The sequence below is a fragment of the Bidens hawaiensis genome, unplaced genomic scaffold (genome assembly GCF_021521415.1).
Source record: "Bidens hawaiensis isolate Kalapana, Puna unplaced genomic scaffold, B.hawaiensis_p1.1 tig00035160_1, whole genome shotgun sequence".
Taxonomy (NCBI): Eukaryota; Viridiplantae; Streptophyta; class Magnoliopsida; order Asterales; family Asteraceae; genus Bidens; species Bidens hawaiensis.
This window is the reverse complement of record NW_027496131.1, coordinates 54239-77183: the sequence shown is the minus strand read 5'-3', so window position 1 is coordinate 77183 and position 22945 is coordinate 54239. Positions and strand designations below refer to the sequence as shown.

The following is a 22945-nucleotide window of genomic DNA, read 5'->3' as shown; positions in this document are numbered from 1 at the left end:
CGGATAATTGTTGAGCAATTTATCCGATGTGATTTTCTAGATTCTGTAGTGATGCTTGTTGACTTTTGAGGTCGGCTTCGTTTTTTAATAATACCCCGCTGATATCAACAGCTCTTGAGTTGGCCTTCTTTTCTGCTTCATTTGTTTTGGTAATGAGTTAGATTAACATCTCTTCGATCTTTGAGTAGCTCGGGCTTTGATGGCTACTAGAACTTTGATCTTGGAATTGAGGTTTAGGCTGGAAGGATTGATTCATCAGCCTTTTCTCAAATCCGGGTAAGGGTTGAGTGTTACCTTCGTCTTTCCAACTGAAATTCGGGTGGTTCCTCCATCCTGGATTGTAGTTATTGCTGAAAGCGTTGTTCTGTCGGGCGATGAAATCGGCTTCTTCCATGGCCATGATGACTTGTTTGCAGTCACTTGCATTATGATTTCCTCCACAAGTGTCAAAGATGAGTCTGGTTTTTGATAGCTCGGCTTGAAGTTGTTCGAAATTTTTAGAAAGTGCTTCAAGCTGTGCTGTGACAAGAGTATTGGAATCGACGTGATGTATTCCTTTATGGGTAGGTGTAGATCTTGGTGGGTTGTAAGCGAAACTTTTCTTTGCGGCTTTCTCCAGGACTTCAAATGCTTCGTTAGGTGATTTGGATCCTAGGTCTCCACCAGCGATTTGGTCGATGGCCTGTTTGTTTTGACTGGATTGTGCGTCAAAGAAATTTTGTACTTCTAACCATACGCTCAGTCCATGGTGTGGACATCTTCTCAGAAGACTTTTGTATCTCTCCAATGTTGCGTTTAACGACTCATCATCATCGGTCCGGAATCCGGTAATGCTTGCTCGGTATTTGGCAGTTTTATCAGGCGGGAAATATTTTAGGAGAAACTGTTCAACCATCTGGTCCCAAGTGGTGATGGAACCGGAGGAAAGGGATTCTATCCATTCCAGGGCTTGACCCCTTAGAGAGAAAGGAAAGAGTTTGAGTTTGATTTGATCGTCTGAACAGTTTTGAATTTTAAAGGTTCCGCAGATTCGTAAGGATCGAGATATATGAGAAAGAGGGTCTTCGTCGAGGAGACCATGAGATTGAACTGAATTTTCCACCATATGAATGGTGCTTGATTTGATTTCGAAATTTTCAGTGATTTCGGGTGGAGCCACTCCATTGCCATAACCTTTGAGAGTTGGCTTGGCATACTGTCTCATGTTCGACTCATTGTTCTGGGCCGCCATCATTTCTTCGGCTTGATTTTCTCCTGAAGTGGTGGCGTCTACTGATTCGTATTTGATTACTTCGGCGGTTTCTGTAGTCCGTTTACGTGCTCATCGACGAAAGAGTCGTTCCGGTTCAAAAATTGGAGAAACAAGCTCAGGCTCAAAAGTATAGGACATACATGGGATTAAATCAAAATTAAAACTAAAGTAAAAGTTAGTTAAAGTTAAACTAAAGGTTAGTCTAATGTTAAACTACCAGTTAGGCTAAGCTATTTTAAACTATACTACGGTCTAAATTAATTAAGCTAAAGTAAAGGTAAGGTAAATAAAAGTTAAAATTAGGCTAGCCTTAAAATTATATAATTAGCAATTAATAAAAACAAAATAAAATGAATGTTAAAATTTTTTAGAATTACAAACAATGATTAAATTAAAACTTGGATCGTTCTTAGAAACATACCATGTCCCCGGAAACGGCGTCAAAAACTTGATGCGGTGCTGTGTAGCTTGCATAAATATGATAGATGAAATGATTTGCTTTTGCACAAGATCGTGTTTTAAATTTATAAAGTGATTTCTACAAAGACTAAACACACACAAAATAGGCAAGTTTACCTATCGTATATGCAGAATAGTATTGGTAAGAACCAAGTATCGATCCGTGGACCCGAATGTTTCAAATAATAAATCGTTGTTTTAATTTAATCAGAGGTTTTAATCATTTTGGGTTTAATTTTGAACTTTTTATAGAATATAAATACTTATATATAATATATAGGTGACCAAGACGGGAGATTCTAAACGGGTAGTTCAATTATATGAAGGTTACCATCTAAGATCAAGAGTCCACTCCATTTTATCCTTGATAATTAATATGTAAACATGTGGTAAACTTTCCGTAATAATATATGATAGATGGCTACTTAAGCCTTAAGTGAGCATCTTTGACATAAAAGGAGTAACAAGCTTAAAGTCCACCCTTTCCTAATGTCATGCTACCTCAAGCATGTCAATTTAAGTTGGCAAGTAGTTTCGTAAAGTAGAAAGATTAGGATTGACTTTGATTTCTCACATACCAATTCTAACAACTTCGGGTGGTTATAGTTCATCACATAACCTCCCCTTGGTTGATTAAAGTAGGTTATAATTACACATTCAATTAACATATGATTTCATTAACTAGTATGATATCCTAAGCAATTCCATTTTCGGATTACCAAAGCATAGAAAAATAGATCATAACTTATATCTTATCATTTCTAAGTACAATATAAGGATCCATGTTTCGGTAAGTTATCAAAGTGTTTCTATCTTTCAAGAACATGAATTGATCATGAACGATTGCCAATAGAATTGACAATCACCAACTTTGAATTAGAAATTTAAGATGGTGAAACATTTCTCATCAAAAGATAGTTGTAAGATAACCATGTACTTTACTAGACTACACCACATATTTTATATAATCATCAAGTAAAACAAAGCTTCTTCATAGATTTTAGATGGTGAATGGAGTTTAGCTCATAATGAGCATGGTTATGAACATTATGATGGATGATAATAACAAACACATGATCAAACTAGAACAATCTAACCAAATGTGGATGAATTTTCCTTCTTAATGATGATGATGATGATGGTTGATGGTGATGACCTCCAAGTCTTCAAACTCTTCACTTGATCTTCAATGTGAGTGTTAGTGTGTGTTTTTATAAGTGAAAACTGGATAACTCTCTTCAAGGCACACCAAATGAGTGCAACATGAGCCACTATTTATAAGCAATCTTGAGTGTGAAGCACGGCCCCGTACTTACGTAGGCACGCCTCCGTGCTTTTTAGTGACGTGCTAAATTATTTTTGTCTTTACTTGTAGACGACCACGGACCCATGGTCAAGGGCACGGCCCCGTGCTTTTGTTCCCAGTTTTTTGTCTTTTCTTGTAGATTTTTGTCTTTTCTGGGGTTCAGAGGCATGGGGCGTGTTTCTTGAGGCATGGGGGTGTGTTTCTTTGCTTTTCTTGTGATTTCTTCCGTTTTTCTTTGTTTTCGCTTGTTTCTTCGTTTGGGGCTTGGTTTCACCTACAATTACATTTTATTATGATAAGTAGTCTTATGTGCTATGTATTTGATAGAAATTGCAATTTTAGAGATTATTTGATGCTGAAAAGATGTATAATTTTATGTACATCAGTTACACTCATTAGATTAGTGTTGGAAATCTCCCCATATATTATTGCCCGCTTTTGAAGCCCCCGTGACTGTGATTAATAATTGGAAGGTACCATGAGAAGGTCTCTTTGGGGTGGTACGAGTGAAGATAAAAAAAATTAATTTGATTGCGTGGGATAAAGTTGTGAGACCTAAAAAGGCGGGTGGTTTGGGAATTAACTGTCTGAAAGAAATTAACGAAGCTTTGCTTCTTAAATGGCATTGGAGATTCAAGAAAGAAGCAAACAGTTTGTGGAAGCGGGTCATTGTAGAATGTCACAGGAGTAAAACCAACTGGTTGTCGCTTCTTCTTGCCTCTAATTCTTCTTGATGTTGAAACGAGATTGTGAAGGTGGGTGAAATATGCACTTTGGATGGTAAGAAGTTGAATTCTTTTTTTTATGGTTTGGTTGGAGATGGCAAATCTATAAGGTTCTCGTGCGATTTGTGGATTGGGGAAATGCCTCTTCGAGAATCACGTCCTAATCTATTTAGATTAGAAAAATGTAAAGATTGTTTGGTTGAAAGCAGAATCACCCTTGGAAGCACCACTAAAAATTTGAAATGAAACTAGAAAAAAGAGCCGACGACAAATGAGGAGGTTGGAGAACTTTTTGGGATTTTGGAGCAGATCCATGATTAAGTTTGGGCTCAGGGATTGGATTCGTGGAAACGGGTAGGTGGTGGCCCAGCTAACTTTACGGTATATGCTGTTATACAACTATTTATTATGGCTCGGAATTATAGCGATTTTTATAAAATGAGATGGAACGGATGGATCCCTTTGAAGTGAAATGATTTGGCTTGGCGAGCGGAACTAGATAGACTCCCAACTAGGGTGGAATTGACAAAGAGAGGTGTGATTTTACAAGATATAAATTGTCCGTTGTGCGGTGATTCTACGGAATCATCGGCCCATTTATTTATTGCTTGCATTTTTGCGTTGGAGGTGTGGGATTGTGTAACAACTCGGACTTTTCGTAACTTCTAAACCCGACCCATTTCGAGTTTTGGGAAATTTTATCGCTTTATCGAGTTAATTAAACTATCATGATATTATTATTTAACTAATTATATAATACATAGTTTGGCAATTTTAACCCAAACATGAACTATTACCTCATTTTGTTTCCTTCTTCTTAATCTAAGGACTAATTTGTAAACTAATTGTAAGATTTTAATATATAATTTTAGCCCTTTTACCCATAACCCATTAACCCTAAACCCGTGACCAAACCCTAACACACGACCCGTTCTTTAGCTTGCACCTTAATTCTCGTGTCTATTATGGAATTGATCTAGGTATATTAATCTCCTCACCTTAATCGTTCTCACAGACGATCTTAATTATGTTAAAACAATCAAAAGTGATACGTAATGCCTAATTATAATACACCGTCCTAACTCTTTTCTCAAAACGTAATATATCGATCACCAAAGTCCAATTAAATCTGCATACATAATCTTTATTCCATATCGAAGCAAAGCCCTATATTTAATTATTCTATCGTAGTTGTTGGATCGTTGTACTGGAACCCCCTTTGGCCGTCGACCTATTTAAGCAATCAACCATCTACACCTCATCGTTAAAGGTAACATGATACATCTTTGTGTTCGCCGTCCTTCTTATTACGATAACCCTAACACTGATTTGATAAACAATCGCTGATTAATTCAACTGATGTTGTTAGGGTTTGGTTATGAATCTGATATGAACTGCCTGTGTTTTTCTAAATCTGCAGAAACTGTTTCTTAAACGTATGTAGCTGCAGAACAACTGGTTAAAACCTGTGCGTTATGGGGTGGAGGTCGCAGTTTCGACCCCCTGCACCCGTTTTTTTTGGAAAAATATTCTTATTATTCTTTTTAAGTAATTTTTAAGTATATTAGTAATAATGATAATTGATTAAAACTATTTCATTGAAAAACCGACTTTACAATACTTAATTTTTTCACGTTTTCGTTCGTGTATATATGTGTATGAAGTATATATATAAGATAACATGAACCATAATATTTTGATATAAGTATATATTAAGGAAACAATAACTATATTTATAAAAAAACTAATATTATTAAGATGTGTTTGATCTATACTTATATATTTGGCAAATTAATTAGTTATAAAATATGTGTCTTACTTTTATACAAATATTTTTATATAATAAAATATTATAATACACTTATAAACGGATTTAATGAATCAATAATGTTATTAAACGTGAGTTTTACTTATATAATCTTTAATAAAGTATTGTAATGTACTTTGTTTGTAATTTAACAAAGTAGAGATTTTTCATGATATTTTATAAGATAAAATATTATTTAATTAAAGAGAATATAATATGACTTAAAAATAATTATATTTATCGAGCTTTCTTAATCGATCTAGTTCATTGACTTAGTATTTTCATATTCTATTATCCTAATTAGCTTTATTGTCAGCACGCGTGATCCGCTCTCATCATACTTATTGTTATCTAATTCCTTTGTTCGTCTATCGAAGTGAGTACCACATTCCCCTCTTTTTACTCGTTTTTCCACGTTTTGGTGGCATATGCGTAAATATATTTCTCATATATACTTATACTCAAAACTGCAACTTTGTATTATGTGTTAACAACTTATACCTTACTTGTTTATATGCTTATTTGCTTTGTATGCTTCCACATTCGGAGAGGTCCAACATAATCTCAGTCTAGTATGATCATACGCCAGTCGTTATAGCCTTTGTGTTTCTCGACATCTCAGTTATACTTGCTTATTTGGTTAATTTGTTATTCTCATATGACTTGTTGCAGCTACGTATTTTATTATATATACTATATGTACAACTAAACTGGTGTGTTGCTCACTCAATGTGTGTTGTTGACAAAATTCTATTATATACGCATATACAGGTTATCGTAGAAACTTAATGCAGTTTGATGAAGACTTAGTGAAGAATTTAAGTTAGAAAATAATTAATCAAGATCATTGGTGATATAAGTTGTATTGTTGTATGTTTATGGATTATGTATTTGTTGTATTTGATTTATTTGAAAACTTAAGTAAATTAATACATATTTTCATTTAAATATTGTGCATGATAGTAACCTTGATAGCTGTGACAATCAGTTCGCGCCCCAACATTTTCACCGTAGGTTGGGGTGTGACAGATTGGTATCTGAGCCAGGTTTAAGATAGGTCGTTAGAAATTGCCTTAGACACATGTTTAGGAACCCTATACGTGCCTATTTGTTTACCTTTATGTGTTCAATTTTAAATTGTTTACAGCTTTCTTAGATAATTACCTATTAGTTATTGTTATGCACACACACAAACTCCGAGGCTATGCCTCAACATCCAAAGGAAACTTTTCAAAAATTAAATTGCTTTTATATTCAGGAAATTTCTTAAGAATTCTCACCTGTTGTTTTCACTCGTAAACCTTAAGGCTAGGTTATGTGGCATGTCCTATGATAAATGAAAGGGGAAGAGAAACTGTGAGTTGGGCACTGGCAAAATGGTTCCAAGAACCAAAGGTAAGACGCTATTCCTTACCTGGGTGATAACCTGACCGCAGTACTCAACCCTATGGACCCGAGCGAGACCCATAAATGACATATGACCGACACCTTAGGTTAATTTTAACCAAATTCATGGTGATTCGTTGCTAAACTCGGTTTTCTCGATTATTGTGTTCCGTTATATAAATGGTTAGTCGGGTGAAAAATCCATGGAACCCATGGGCACTCCTACTATTCATTTCTTAAATTGATTTCGTATTTTTGTTGGAGTAATCAACGTGGTGATTCACAAGATTCTCCGACTACCCATATTTATTTCGATAGTTTGTTATTTAGTTTGGTCGGTTAAAATGCCGTGGTCATTGGGCAGACAAACTTCATTGCATTGTTAATTCGTTAATTAGTTGGGACAATCGAATTGCCATGTAACACTCATGGGCTGTCCAACTCAGTTGTTTTTTGTTAGTTCGTTGGGCCATTCAAATTGCCATGGAAAGCTCATGGGAGGCCAACATCCACAATTTATATTTCGTTAGTTTATTGTAAACTTAATAATCTAAATTTTAAACTGACTTAACTCCTCATGTAGTCATCACACATTAATCTTATTGACTACATCATTTAATAACTATTTACGCAATGTACCCCCCCCCCCCAATCTTATAAGCTTTTACATTTAATCCTCATGACGCAATTCCCCTTACTTCTTAAGGCAACATTATTATAAGTTATCTACATAGTTAAACATTTTACTATTCTTATGATTTCCCCAATTTATCCTTCATCTTATAAATCCTCATTTTTGGTCCCTATAGAATGTCTCATTCAAGAAACCACCATCGTCCTCAACATCAATCGTCTAGTTCTCGTGACCACCGTATGGCTGGCTGTATTGCCAAAGAGATAGTTGCTGCAATCCCTAGGATACTGACGCAAATTCAAAACATTAATGCAACTGATTCAACCTTTCCCATTAATTCCTCTGCTGGTGACTATAACCATCCATTCATCCTCACAACAAGAAACGTAAGAACCTTGCTGCAACAAATCCTAACCACCCGGACGTCTCCTCAAACAAGAAACCTTACCTTGGTCCTTTTCCGTCATGCTCCGTTTGTAATCATCATCACTCGGTTAAATCCCTATACTGTCGTTGCATCCAATGTAACCGTTATGGTCATCTTGCTAACACCTATCGAGTCCCGCCTACTGCACAAGCTGTTCCGCATCAACCTCATGCCCCTCATGCTCAACCCGGTGTTCCTAATACCCGTGCTTGATATCATTGTGGAAACCCAAATCACCTTCGTAATGCGTGTCCTCAACTTATCCATGCCCATCAAGCCGAAGCTATGACTACACCCTACTACTTAACCCATGCTCACCAAGTTCAAACCCAACCACCTCATGTCTTTCAAGCTTCTCCTATCAGTTCAAATCAACCTTACTTAACCCAACTCTATCAAGCTCCGCATCCGCAAGCTCAAGTGTACCAAGCCTACTTTGCACAATCCCCTGTTATGCAAGCCCAACCTATTCAAGCTATTCCAATCCAACCTACCTCGACTTCTCCAACTCCTATGAATACAACTGCTCATGGTGCTTCAAGTCACGCCAATTAAGTCACTCAATGATCATGAAGACCTTTGTCGTTCCCTTTATCTATCTTACCTTATCTTGTCTTTTCTTAATTACGTATTGTAACGCCTCTTTATGGCCTTGAATTATTTCCGTATTTGGACTATTTATCTTCTATCTAATAAATAAAGTTTCTTTGGATTAAATAGATTGTTTATTGAAGCCTACTTCTACCATATTTCTCAACTATAAGCCACCTCTTCTTAAACTTTAAATACTTATATCTTTACGTTTAAAAGTCGTCTTAAAATTTCTTGGCTTTATTTAAATATACTGCAACTTTTGAAATTATTTTATACATTGGTGACTTTCTAGTGTTTTAAATTAAAACTAATTAAAACTTTTTTTTCCTCAAAGTCATGTTTTAATTAAACGTTTTGTAAATCCACACGATGGGACGAATCATGTGGACCATCCGACGATGAAAATAATTATGGTCCGGAACATAATTATCGAAATCCTCGCATGAAAGTCATGAAGCGTAAAGTTGTGTGTCATAATATAGAATTGAGAGTAGTTTGGATAACGGTACAAATGTAGAAATGATAAGGACATGGTGGATACGCCGCTGATACATCCTATATATAAGTGCCCTTATCGAATTTGCATTTAAAGCGTTGTTTTAACTATTCAAAGTTCTGTGTCATGATAAATTTGTAAGTTTTATTTTAAAATTTTCTTACCCTTAAACTTTAATGGTGCTGTTATAGTATTCTTTAATTTCAAGGCGAAATTCCTTCAATTATGGGAGACTTTAACAACTCGGACTTTTCGTAACTTATAAACCTGACCCATTTCGAGTTTGGGAATATTTATCGCTTTATCGAGTTAATTAAACCATCATGATATTATTATTTAACTAATTATATAATACATAGTTTGGCAATTTTAACCCAAACATGAACTATTACCTCATTTTGTTTCCTTCTTCTTAATCTAAGGACTAATTTGTAAATAAATTGTAAGATTTTAATATATAATTTTAACCCTTTTACCCATAACCCATTAACCCTAAACTCGTAACCAAACCCTAACCCACGACCCGTTCTTTAGCTTTCACCTTAATTCTCGCGTCTATTATAGAATTGATCGGGTATATTAATCTCCTTACCTTAATCGTTCTCACCGACGATCTTAATTATGTTAAAACAATCAAAAGTGATACGTAATGCCTAATAATAATACACCGTCCTAACTCGTTTCTCAAAACGTAATATATCGATCACCAAAGTCCAATTAAATCTGCATACATAATCTTTATTCCATAGCGAAGCAAAGCCCTATATTTAATTAGTCTATCGTAGTTGCTAGATCGTTGTACTGGAACCCCCTTTGGCCGTCGACCTGTTTAAGAATTCAACCATCTACACCTCATCATTAAAGGTAACCTGATACATCTTTGTGTTTGTCGTCCTTCGTATTACGATAACCCTAACACTGATTTGATAAACAATCGCTGATTAATTCAACTGATGTTGTTAGGGTTTGGTTAGGAATCTGATATGAACTGCCTGTGTTTTTTTAAATCTGCAGAAACTGTTTCTTAAACGTATGTAGCTGCAGCACAGCTGGTTAAAACCTGTGTGTTATGGGGCGGAGGTCGTAGGTTCGACCCCCTTGTACCCGTTTTTTTTTTTTGGAAAAATATTCTTATTATTCTTTTTAAGTAATTTTTAAGTATATTAATAATAATGATGATTGATTAAAACTATTTCATTGAAAAACCGACTTTACAATACTTATTTTTCTCACGTTTTCGTTCGTGTATATATGTGTATGATGTATATATATATATATAAGTTAACATGAATCATAATATTTTGAAATAAGTATATATTAAGGAAACTATAAATATATTTATAAAAATTAATATTATTAAGATGTGTTTTATCTATACTTATATATTTGGCAAATTAATTAGTTATAAAATATGTGTCTTGCTTTTATACAAATATTTTTATATAATAAAATATTATAATAAACTTTTAAACGGATTTAATGAATCAATAATATTATTAAATGTGGGTTTTACTTCTATAATCTTTAATAAAGTATTGTAATGTACTTTGTTTATAATTTAACAAACTAGAGATTTTTCATTATATTTTATAAGATAAAATATTATTTAAGATAATATAATATAACTTAACAATAATTATATTTATTGAGCTTTCTTAATCGATCTAATTCATTAACTTTGTATTTTCTTATTCATTATCCTTATTAGGCTTTATCATCAGCATGCGTGATCCGCTTTCGTCATACTTATTGTTATCTAATTCCTTTGTTTGTCTATCGAGGTGAGTACCACATTCCCCTCTTTTTACTCGTTTTTCCACGTTTTGGGGACATATGCGTAAATATATTTCTCATATATACTTATACTCAAAACTGCAACTTTGTCTTATGTGTTAACAACTTATACCTTACTTGTTTATGTGCTTATTTACTTTGTATGCTTCCGCATTCGGAAAGGTCCAATATAATCTCAGTCTAGTATGATCACACGCCAGTCGTTATAGCCTTTGTGTTTCTCGACATCTCAGTTATACTTGCTTATTTGGTTAATTTGTTATTCTCATATGACTTGTTGCAGCTACGTATTTTATTATATATACTATATGTACAACTAAACTGGTGTGTTGCTCACTCAACATGTGTTGTTGACAAAATTCTATTTTATACGAATATGCAGGTAATCGTAGAAACTTAATGCAGGTTGATGAAGACTTAGTGAAGAATTTAAGTTATAAAATAATTAATCAAGATCATTGGTGACATAAGTTGTATTGTTATATGTTTATGGATTATGTATTTGTTGTATTTAATTTATTTGAAAACTTAAGTAAATTAATAGATATTGTAATTTAAATATTGTGCATGATAGTAACTTTGAGAGCTGTGACAATCAGTTCGCGTCCCGACATTTTCACCGTAGGTTGAGGTGTGGCAATCGAGTTGCCTAGATGGTGTAGGTTACCTCCTCTATATGCGTTTGAGATTAAGGATTTACTCTCTTTAGCAAAAGGTTTGAAGTTGCGGAAACATGAGACGAGGACGGTTCACGGGATTGTGTTAACGACTTTATGGTGTATTTGGATTGCTAGAAATGAGATGGTTTTTCAAAGGAAGAACGCTAAAGTGGTGGATGTTATCGTGAAGATTACAGCTAGTTCGTTTTTTTGGATAAGAAATAGATCTAAATTTAAATGTATAGAATGGAAGGATTGGTACGATTCCCCTTATATTTTGATGTAATTTTTGGTTTTGCATACGATTCTTGATTTGAGAACTTGCATTTGGTTTGTTTTATCTTTCAAAAAAAAAGTGAGGAAAGATAAAAATCATAAATTAATTATAATGCGTATAATTGTTGTAATCAACTATTTAAATGCATATAAAAATTCATTTCCTTGTTTATAACTTATCAAATGTGATCAACCCTTGATCTTTTAATTCATTTTCCAACGTATTCTTTTGATTTCACACTATATTTTGATTAATATTCATTTTACCATCATAATCATTCTTTTGATTTCACAAACTATATTTTGATCAATATTCATTTTACCATCATAATCATCTTATGCTCTTTCTTCTCTCTCACTCTTGCTCTTTCTTCTCTCTCACTCTTTCTAACCATTTCTGTATCTTTCTAAACCTAGCCGGTAATGATGGTGGTTTTAGTATTGATCTTATTAATAGAGACTCTCCACTATAACACTTCCCTTTCAGTAGCTGATCGCCTTCGTAATGCTTTTCTTAGATCTGCGAAACCACCTACCAGGGCCGTTGCTGAGATTTTTAATACCTTGGCCGAGCTGAAATAAAAAGGTCTACAAGCTTTATAAATAACGAAATATACAAGCTAATTTTTATAAACGACAATTAATGTTATAACAATAAACATAGAAAATAATAGTATTAATGTAATACCCCAATTTTTGAAACCCTAAAATTAAATGCTTATATGATTCATTAATACAAAATTTATGAGAATTAATATAGTTATTTAATATAAACTTAATTTTTTGAACTTGTTTAAAGGATTTGGTATGTTGTTGAAATTAAAGTTATTAAGTTTAGAGTAAAGTATAACTAAAGCAAAAATAAAAGGAGTGAATATGTAAATAATAGGTTTAATTATGAAATAAAGAGCATGGGTATGTTTTAAGCTTGATTAATGGCTAAAGTTTTCCGGTGAATGTATTTTCCGACGAGTTTTAAACACCAAAAGTAACGATCGAATCGACTGATTGATGACTTCGATTGACTCGGGATCTTTTACTGAAAAATATATATATACAATATAAAAGTTTTGGCCCCCGAAAATTGCGTGCTCCGGTCGAAGGTGTGGCTCACACACTCCCTTGGCCGGCCTTGTCACCCGCTTCTGCTTCAAAGAAAGATGCAGATATGTATAGTTATAATCCTGCTGGAGACTTTATAATGAAAAATCAAATCGGAACACCACTGGTAGAGATTTTTGGGGTTCTTAACGTTGTGTCCAACCTTGCATGGGTCCAATGTGAACCATGCAAGAAATGTCACAAGCAACCCGATCTTTCTTTTTTCGTACCGCTTCTTCGTCCACTTATCGACCACAACCTTACCACACAAAATATTGTCAAGCTCTAACGGATCGCCAAGCGACAAAAATATTTGTCATTATGAATATTGGTTTGAGAATAATATCTACACAAAAGGTGTTCTTGCTACGGACACCTTTTGTTTGGGTGTAGTGATTTTAATAATGGTTATCAGAATGTAAGTGGAATTATTGGTCTCGCCAACGACTCCTTTTCTCTAGTTAGTCAGTTAAAACCAATTATTCATGGAAAGTGTTCGTATTGTTTAGTCTCGCATATCCATAAGGGCTTGAACCAGACAAGCAAAATCCATTTTGGTGATCGTGCTACCATCTCAGGGCCAACAGGCTTTTTCACTCCCCATATAAAGAAAGATTCGTATATGATGGATGTGTTGGTTAGAAACCAGAACTCGTCATACAACCAAAGGTTTTCGGGCAATCTAGATCATATTATTGAATATGGTAACATGACAGGACCGGCTGGATATTATATGGAGCCCAAGCCCAAGCTTTAGGCCTCCACTATTTTTGAGGCCCCATTTTCTCAAAAAAATAATAATAAATACAAATTAATTTATTAAAAATGTTTATGATAGTATGGATCATTTTGTCACCTTTAACCCCGTTCCCAATTGTTAACATACGAACCACTCATTTGTGACGTTATTGGCCTCACGCCAAATTAGGATACGAGACCCACTAATATTGTTTGTTTTGCTTAAAAGAAATCAAGATACAGATATTATACAGTCCTACAATATGGTGTGCTTTGTCCACAAAATTGAGATGGTGAGAAGAATTTGTAGCCACACAAAAAAATCATTTAACAAAAATTAAAAATAAATAAATAAAAAAATCATAACTCAAAATTTAATAAAATAACAAATAATATAAAAACACAAAAATGTTTCCATCGTTTTTCTCGTTATCATAAAAAAAAGTTTATTGAAACATGATGAGAAGTTAGATATTGATGGTTTAGATTTATTTCAAGAACTAAAAATGTTAAGATATATTATACATATAGAATCTGGCACGCCTATTAATATATTAAGTTATATTCTTGGTTTAAAAAAGCGTTAGGCGAGGCGAGGCGTTTTGGTTCAAAAACCCGAAGCGCTAAGCGCTAGGCGCGAAGCGAGAGCTTCACGTATGTGAGGCGTTCTTATTTAAAAATACTAAAAATTAATTACACATGACATATTTTACTTGAAAATCAATCATAAAGATAAAACATATTTGTAAAACTAAACATATTTTACTAGAAGGTTGATATTTGGATAAGATAAACTTTGAATATGAAAATTAAAGAGTGGTTTGAATTAAATAGAGTGATAAATATATATAATGCGGTTGGGTAATGTTTTATAGATGAGCCCCAATGTTATTATTTTAAGCAGATGGCCCAAACAACTACATTTTCAATCTAATTTGGACTGAATCACATGAGGGGCTGCCTCAAGCGCCTCACGTCTTGCCAGCTAAATGCGCGCCTTAGGGCGCCTCATGTATTTTAGCGTCTCACCTAAAATAAGGCGTTTTCAAAAACGCCTCGCGCGCCTGAGGCGCACCTTTTTAAACCAAGGTTATATTAAAACTTTAAATTATTTTCCAAATGCATATGTTGCCTATAGAATTATGTTAACTATTCCCGTAACTGTTGCTTCAACTGAACATAGCTTTTCGAAGTAAAAACTACTTAAGAATTACTTAAGATCTACGATGTCGCAAGAAAGATTAAATGGTATTTTATCTATTGAGAAAGATTATTTGGAAGAACTTGATTATGAATTTGATTAAACAATTTGCATCAAGTAAAGCAAGAAAAGTAAGTTTTGTGTAAGTTATTTATACACATAATTAATAATAATAATAACCAAAAAAAAAATTAACTACGCAAACTATAAGCTTTTTGTTTTATTATTGTTGGTCTCAAGCTCGTGTAAAGGAGGAGGGTTTATATCAAATCATTTTGAAAAAGGTCCCAACAATTTAGTAAGCTTTAGGTCTCCAAAAACATTGAGCCGGCCCTGTAACATGAATGTAGATTTTGGGACTGCGTTGACTTATCTCCCAGCGGACATGTATACTCGCTTTTTCCCTAGTGTAACCAGTGCCATAGGTGGTAAGATGGTGACCAGGCCGCTAGCGTATTCGATATGCTACAAGGATTTAAATTTGGACCATGTCCCGACCGTGACTTTCCGATTCTTCAAAGGTGATGTTACGGTGCAGCCGATTCACTTGCTTATGGAAATTGAAAAAGGGGTGTCTTGCTTGAGTATCATAGGGGCTGAAGATTGTTTGGGGGTGTTTGAAAATTTAGCTTAGATATTTGATGATAGGGTTTGACTTAATAAAGGATAGGGCATATTTGATGCAGTAGATAGAACTTATCTTAAATAGTAAGGATGCTTGTGTCTTCCATATGAAATACTAATTTCAACACTTATTAGTCCTTGTTACAAATTAAGACTATTTTACTGACAAGTTAACAGCGATATTATTTAGGTATTAGACCACCCGTGATGGGGTTTGTTGAATGACCGCATAGGATGGTATTCTTTGCAGGTATCATGTTTCTCAATTGATCGATAGCTTTCTGAATCATGTACTAACCATATTCTGTAATCCAACAACACAGAAAGATATCGAGACGAGAATGCATGTTTCTTCTTTAATAACCCAAAAGTTCTAAGTTGCCTTCAAGGAACTCTGAAATACGGCTACCACCGCTCATAGTTTTGTTACTGATCCGTAGTTACTAACAAATTAACTTGCTACTGATGACCAATAATCACTGATGATTGGTTAAACAGACCCAGTTTGATAATGAAACACTGCATGTTACAATAAGACCTAAATTGGAAACAAAAGAATAGTTCAAGATTTAGTCCCCCTTCAAAGTCGAACAAAACATAAAAGAAAAACAAACAACGTAATTCAGCATTGCAACACCACACCATCAAACAAAACTCAAAACTAAACTTTAGGTAGTACACCCGATGTCAGAAACCACGGGGCACAACCAATGAGCCAAGATCAACTACATTCTATCTTCCCTCCTCCTTGGTGCACACGTGATAATTTCATCGACCCTCAGAATCATTTCTGCAGCCTCGGTGGCAGAAAGCAATACCGCCTGCTTCACCTTAAATGCTTCTGATATTCCAAGCTCCGACATATCTCCAACCTGTAACCAAACACCATTAAAATACCATTTTCTAATTAAGATATGTTTGAATTTGCATTTTTTAAACTCCATCATATGACACCAAGGAGTTGGGACTTGGGACCAAGTGTTTCAGATGACAAAATTTGTCGTTTAAAAAAATTAGATATCTTCTTAGATAGTGCATAATAGCTAAATGTCAAATTTACCCTATAAATTGGACACGAAAGATGTGTACATTATTGTATATCAATCCGCAATGTAAAAGCTTTTTTTAAGTTTCAGTTTCACCCCTTGTGCGATATATATAATATACACCTTTAACCAATTTAAATTTTTTACTAAATTTTTGTAAACTTTTTAAAGAGAGCTGTATACGCAATTGTACTATATTGTTTTCTCGACATGCCGCAGGCATAAAAACTTGTTGAAAATGCAGTCGTATACAAATTACAGTATTTTTGGTATCATAAGCTATGCGAGTGACGATACCGTACCAGTACCATGAGGAACAGAACTGATGCCGACCAAACAGCATCAGTATTTGTATTATCGAATCCAGTATCAACATGTGTTATATACACCTTGTGTTCGATAATTTTTTAAAAGAAAAAAACATATACAAAAAGAAAACTGAATACGCAACTGTGTTTAATTTTTTTCTCAACATTTTCAAAATAGAGTATGTTTTGGTATTGTAAGATATACGAGTGCCCGCACCATGATGAATCAATTCCAACCAAACATCAGTACCGGTATCAATAATTTAAAAACTTCAAAACAGGTACATGTATTCGTTTTATGGTTTTCAAAGCACTGGTATCGATATCATCAAAAATTCAAAACCAGTACCCGTATTCGTTTTTATAGATTTCAATCGATGTAAAACACATGCTTATATCCTTTTAACCATATCAAAACTCTTATTTTTTTGGTCTCTTCCGGTTGCTATAATGAGTGCCAATACAAACCAAATTCCCACCAATATAACCATAAAATTACATATAATAAACAACTTACATAGCCAGTGATGACATCAATGCCTGCATTGCTGTTTTCTTTGTGGTGCTCAGCCCGAAGTTGAGCAACTAACTCAGCACTGTCTAAACCAGCATTGTCAGCAATGGTGATTGGAATTGCAATGAGAGCACGTGCGAAAGCTTCAATGGCGTGAGATTTTTTGCCAGGTGTCTTGCGTGCCAGCTCATCAACTGCCTTTGCCATCACCATCTCGGGCCATCCACCACCTAGGAGAACCCTGCTGTCATTTACTGTTTGAGATAGAACACACAAAGCATCATGCAAGGATCTTTCTGCTTCATCTAGAACATGAAAACTGCAACAAATATAAAAGTTAGTTAGATCATAACAGCAAACGGTTCTTGATTCTAGAGGAAGACTGCATAACTGATTATTACAACTTTACATGCAAATAAACAGTTTCTAGTGTTAGAATAAAGTAATTCAGATTATGATCACCACTCATCTAGAGATCAAATAACTAGTTTTGCTTAAATTAGTTTCAAATCTGCTGCAACAAAATAGATTCTTTAATAGAGAATAAAATGGCACATTTACCCCTCCTTTTACCAATATTTTCATAGTTAACAATGCAAAAAATTCAACCTTACATAAATAATTATAAATTAATTTATTGAAAAATTAATGCTTTAACAAAGCTTATCTAGGGTCAAAGAAATAGTTCTGTTATTTTTGTTAACAGAATGGTAACAAAAATAAACTATATAAGATAACCTATAAATAATATTTATGAAATAACTTACTGAAAAATACATTGTGATAGCTCAATATGAATTCTTTATAAATTAATAATTACTATGAAATTTTATCTATTAGCATCTTGTTATTCAATTCAGAATTTTTAGAATAATATATTGAAAACTAGCTTAAAAACACCAACTACGAAACACTACAAAACAATTTATTGGAAAACATACTTTTAAAGTTAACGAAAATAACATTGTTATACTTCAATATAAATACCTGAAAATATATAAAAACTAAATATAGTAATTTATCAATTAGTATATCACAATTGTCACAATTTTTGGAATACTCACATATATTACAATACCATAGTACACGTTCAAAATTATCAGTACCTCACAAATATTCAAATTAATTAGTATGTTTTGAAAATTTAGCTTATTAAAACATGAGAAAAGTAAATTTAAGATTATAAATAAGGCATACCTTGCACCTCTCAAAACAATAGTACACGCTTGTCCCATTTCAACACCCGAAAAGTGGATCAATTTATCCTCACCAATCATAATTTCCTCAATGAGTTTGCAGTGTCCAAGTTTAACCGATTCGGGATTATCAAAAGTTGAAGCGATTTCACCACCAGTAACTAATGCGAGGCGTTCAATACCATCAAAATCAGCATGCTCAATTGCAAGAATGCCAGCATCAGCAAACAATTCTTCAGGAAAATTGTAGATTAACTGTCGGTTAACAAAGCAGTTGATCCCGTGACCGATTATCTTTTGAACTTTTTCTCTCATTTTTTCCTTTTCCGCCCCTTCAATTTGGGCAACTTTGGCCATTGAATCTACTCGAACGCGTGCTCCGTATATTTTTACTTTATCTGTGTCCATTGCTGTGTTTGCAACCAAAATGTTTGCGTTTTCTATGCGTTTTGGTTGCCCAAGGCCAATCTTTTTGTCTAGAATAAATCTGGGTAAAATGTGATGTTAATCAGTTATCATGAAAATGAGAATTAAGAATAAGACTAGGTTTCCATACACACCGAACAAACACGAACAGAGCATGTCCGTGACTGTTCATTTATCTTTAATTAGAAATCAGATCAAGCCTGAGCAGTTAAACAAACACGGTTTGAGCATGTTGTGTTTGTTCATTAATGGTTTAAACGAATGGTTCACAAACGTGAACATGAACGAACATGACTACGCTAAAACTAATAAAATAAACAAGAACAATGCTCTGGGCTTAAAAAGTCAATAAAACTAGACTAAGTTGTAGTGGGCACAAAAACTTTTAATGAATATATTAACAAAGGTAAATAACAAACTTAAAAAAACATAAACTAATGAGCACCAACAAATTTAAATGAACAAACATTCACAATCATAAATGAACAAAAAAATGTGTTCATGTTCGTTTGCTTAATTAAATGAACATAAACAAACTTCCCGCCAAACGATTCAAGAACTGTTCACTAAAAGTCCAGTTCAATTAAAGGTCTAAATAAGGTTATTTGACCTACCCCTCATCCAAAAAAGAATCTTTTAGTGACCCTCCAGCTTTCTTGATAATTTGGATGGATTCCAAGTTTGTGCTTCCCTAACACACACAACAAATTTTCAGATATAAATTTCTATGCCTATTTAAGTCATAAAAACATTATTCACTTGTAGCAAAAAAAAACTCACTTTTAGCCTCAAAACAGCGTCAACAGCTAATTTTGCAAAATGTTCCTTGTCTTGAGAGAGAATTTTTGAGCTCAAAGTGGTCATAGCAATCTTCATCAAATCTGACCTGAATTTTTCTGCATACATTAAGAAAATAATATTAATAAATTTAAATAAAATATGCCTGGCGTACAAAAAGGATACTGAATCCCTGCTTATAGAAGCAATTAACTTTAAAATGAAGCTAAATATTTCCAGATTTTTAAATACTACAAATGACCAAAATATAACTACAAATGCACAATCACAATAAAATACGGTGAAATTGTAAAACTGATGTCAGTAATAACAACCTGCATCATCCTTGTTATCCTTAACCCTGTCCAGCAATGCTTTGCGAGCACAGTCAGCAGCCATCCGGTAACCTGAAATATGACCAAACATTTACTGAACATTAATATAAAAAGGGATGTCAACTTCATACACAACATGAAAATAATCAAGTTTTGAATAGGTATACCCAACCAGTTTAAAAAAACAAATCGTGTTCAAGTTGACCTGTTTGAACAATTTAGTTAAAAAAGGTCAGCCCGCCAACCCGTTTAAGACCCATTTAACCCACTTTTTACAATCCATCAATACGCTTAACAGGTTTACAACTTGATTATTACCTGCCAAGTGCCAACCCATTTAAAATGTTTACAAAAAAGATTAAATGGGTCGTGTCCGGGTTAGGATTAATGTTTTTCAACATGAGTGAAAATATGGGTCATATTCGATATGAACACTTCAAACTGCCAACCTACAACCGGACACAATTGACACCCCTTATTTAAAATAAACAATTTTGAAAACTTCCATTGATATAAAACCAAACACAACACACAAGAAGAATAATGGCAGAAAAGAAACCTGAAATTATTGTCATTGGATGAATTTTTGATCCTACTAACTTTTCAGCTTCCCTCAAAAGTTCACCAGCCAAAACTACAACTGAAGTAGTCCCGTCACCAACTTCATCATCTTGAACCTTTGAGATGTCTAATTTTCAAATTAAGAAACTTGACAAACTTGGCTAAACTTTAGTAATGATATTAAAACTTAACTCACAAATAAAAGGTTTCTTATATGTAAAACGATGAAAATGATCTAATGGCAGTGGCAAAAGATAATATGATAACTATGAAACACAACGCTACTATTATTAATATCATTCAAAGGATACCAATAAGAACCTTGGCAGCAGGGTTGTCAATATGAAGGGACTTTAAGATAGTGGCACCATCGTTAGTGACAGTGACACTGTGTCCCCTACCAGTAGACTGCAATATCTTATCCTGCAAGAAAGATAAAATAAAAGATGTATAATTAGACAAAAATGCAGATCAAAACAATAAGCCGAATAACATATAAATAACAAAACAGACCATTCCTTTAGGGCCTAAAGTTGTTTTGACCAAGTCAGCAATTGCCATGGCTCCAACAAAAGATGCCTGAACAATGAAGACAATTCACATCCAATAAATAAGTATATAAAACTGAGCAACAAAAATATAAGATTTATGATAGGTTTCAAGGGTCTTAAAAGGCTCACCATACGAGCACGTTCACCCTTCTCTTCAGTAGCTTCATCTTTAAAAAGTTTTTCAATCTAAGATTCACATCAACAAGTAGACGAATAAAATGAGAAAAAAGAAAATGAAATAATAAACTAAAGTAACAATGTAACATACCGCCATTAGAAGTCAGCGGGTGCAGTAGCCTTAAATATTATTGTGATCTGTAAGGGAAGAGATTACGCCTCTAGTTATAGACAATACAAAATCATATATTACGCTATCTATATGTATATGTATAGATTACCTTAGATCGGATTGGTCGGAAGTTGTTGCTTTCGCCGGCGGACGGAGGAGTATGGATGGGTTAAAAAGGTAAAATGAGTTTTAGGGTTTCAAAACTTCACAGCCACACAGATTTAATTTCAACAACCATATTTTAGGGTGGTGTTTTTATACCAAAAAAAAAAAATAGAAAAAAAGAAATATAGTATTCTCTAGATTTTTTTTTTTAAATTATATTTCTATTTATCTATTAAAAATTAATACATTTTTTAATGACTACTTTTTTTTTGGAAATTCGCATTCTTTTTAATAATCTGTTAATACTATGTTGTCTTGGTCGAGTTGAAGCAGGCTTCAAAGTTTGGCATGAGTGTTTCCCGAGAAACCATACTATCGGCTGACACTAGACAGTCGTTCTACCGCCACAAGAGCATAACTCTCTAGCGTAACACACGATGGAACGAAAACTCAGGTGGGCTCGGGATTTGAATTGACAGTCTCGCAAGGCCTAGCTCAAATTCTTCACTGTCATAATCCACCAAAAATAATACAAGTAGGGATCGAACTTGAGTTTCCACCGAAGAATCAAGTCTCCTATCACTAACCCAATACATAATATTTGTTAAGACATGTTATTAATGTTTATTTAAGACATTCATATCACTTAATCATTCATTCTTGATTCAGTTTGCCGATGCCATACATGAGAAATAGAAAAAGCCTCTGTATGGTAAAGTTTTATAAAAACAATACAACATGATAGTGATTTAACATTTTTCAAATGCACATACCTAATTTCAAAAACTCAAATTAAACAACTTTACTCAATAAATAATGAGGCAAAAGTGTTAAAAAGGATTTCAATAAAACCATTGTCTGTATAAAGACGTGTTTAAGAAGAATGTCTTGTCGAAGTGCCATCGAAACATTTTCTAACATAATGTCTTTAATGAGAAAAACCATTCTTAACTTTCACCACTAAAGTGACTTGATCGACCCAATCACCATTTCTTTAACAACATTTTAAGTGTCATTCAGTGATATTGCTTGGGTGTTTCTCATATTGATTCTTAGTTGTTTGGTGCCCGTTGATATGTTAACATTTGTTTATTTAACGTCAAATTCATCGAATTTTCTTGTGTTTTTTTTTCACAACGCCCGAAGCATATCATTTGCAAATTGAGAAATCTATAATTGAGTTTTTGGCGTTGCTCATGTAGGTGTGTGAAGAAACACGAAACGTACCAGGCATAGTTCGGATCGTCTTCTACGGGATGATGTAACCAAATCTCGCTCTCCTCCGCTCAGATCTGAATGGTTTTTGAGGGTGTGGAGGTGACTGCTAAGAAATCTCGAGGATCTCTTGTTTTTAGACA

At 33.9% G+C, this 22945-nt stretch overlaps 1 protein-coding gene across 1 annotated transcript; it reads right to left on the bottom strand.

Annotated features, from left to right (window-relative positions):
* Positions 1-15983: 15983 nt before the first annotated feature.
* LOC143587152 (T-complex protein 1 subunit beta-like) lies at positions 15984-21713 on the bottom strand. Its single transcript, XM_077068524.1, has 12 exons — positions 21592-21713; positions 21462-21508; positions 21323-21379; positions 21156-21221; positions 20954-21065; positions 20641-20769; positions 20082-20153; positions 19750-19865; positions 19584-19660; positions 18545-19030; positions 17351-17666; positions 15984-16351 (listed from the first exon to the last, which is right to left on the bottom strand). Exons 2-12 carry the CDS (start codon positions 21465-21467, stop codon positions 16205-16207), a joined length of 1584 nt encoding a protein of 527 aa, XP_076924639.1. The 5' UTR covers positions 21468-21508; positions 21592-21713; the 3' UTR covers positions 15984-16204.
* Between the last annotated feature and the right edge of the window lie 1232 nt (positions 21714-22945).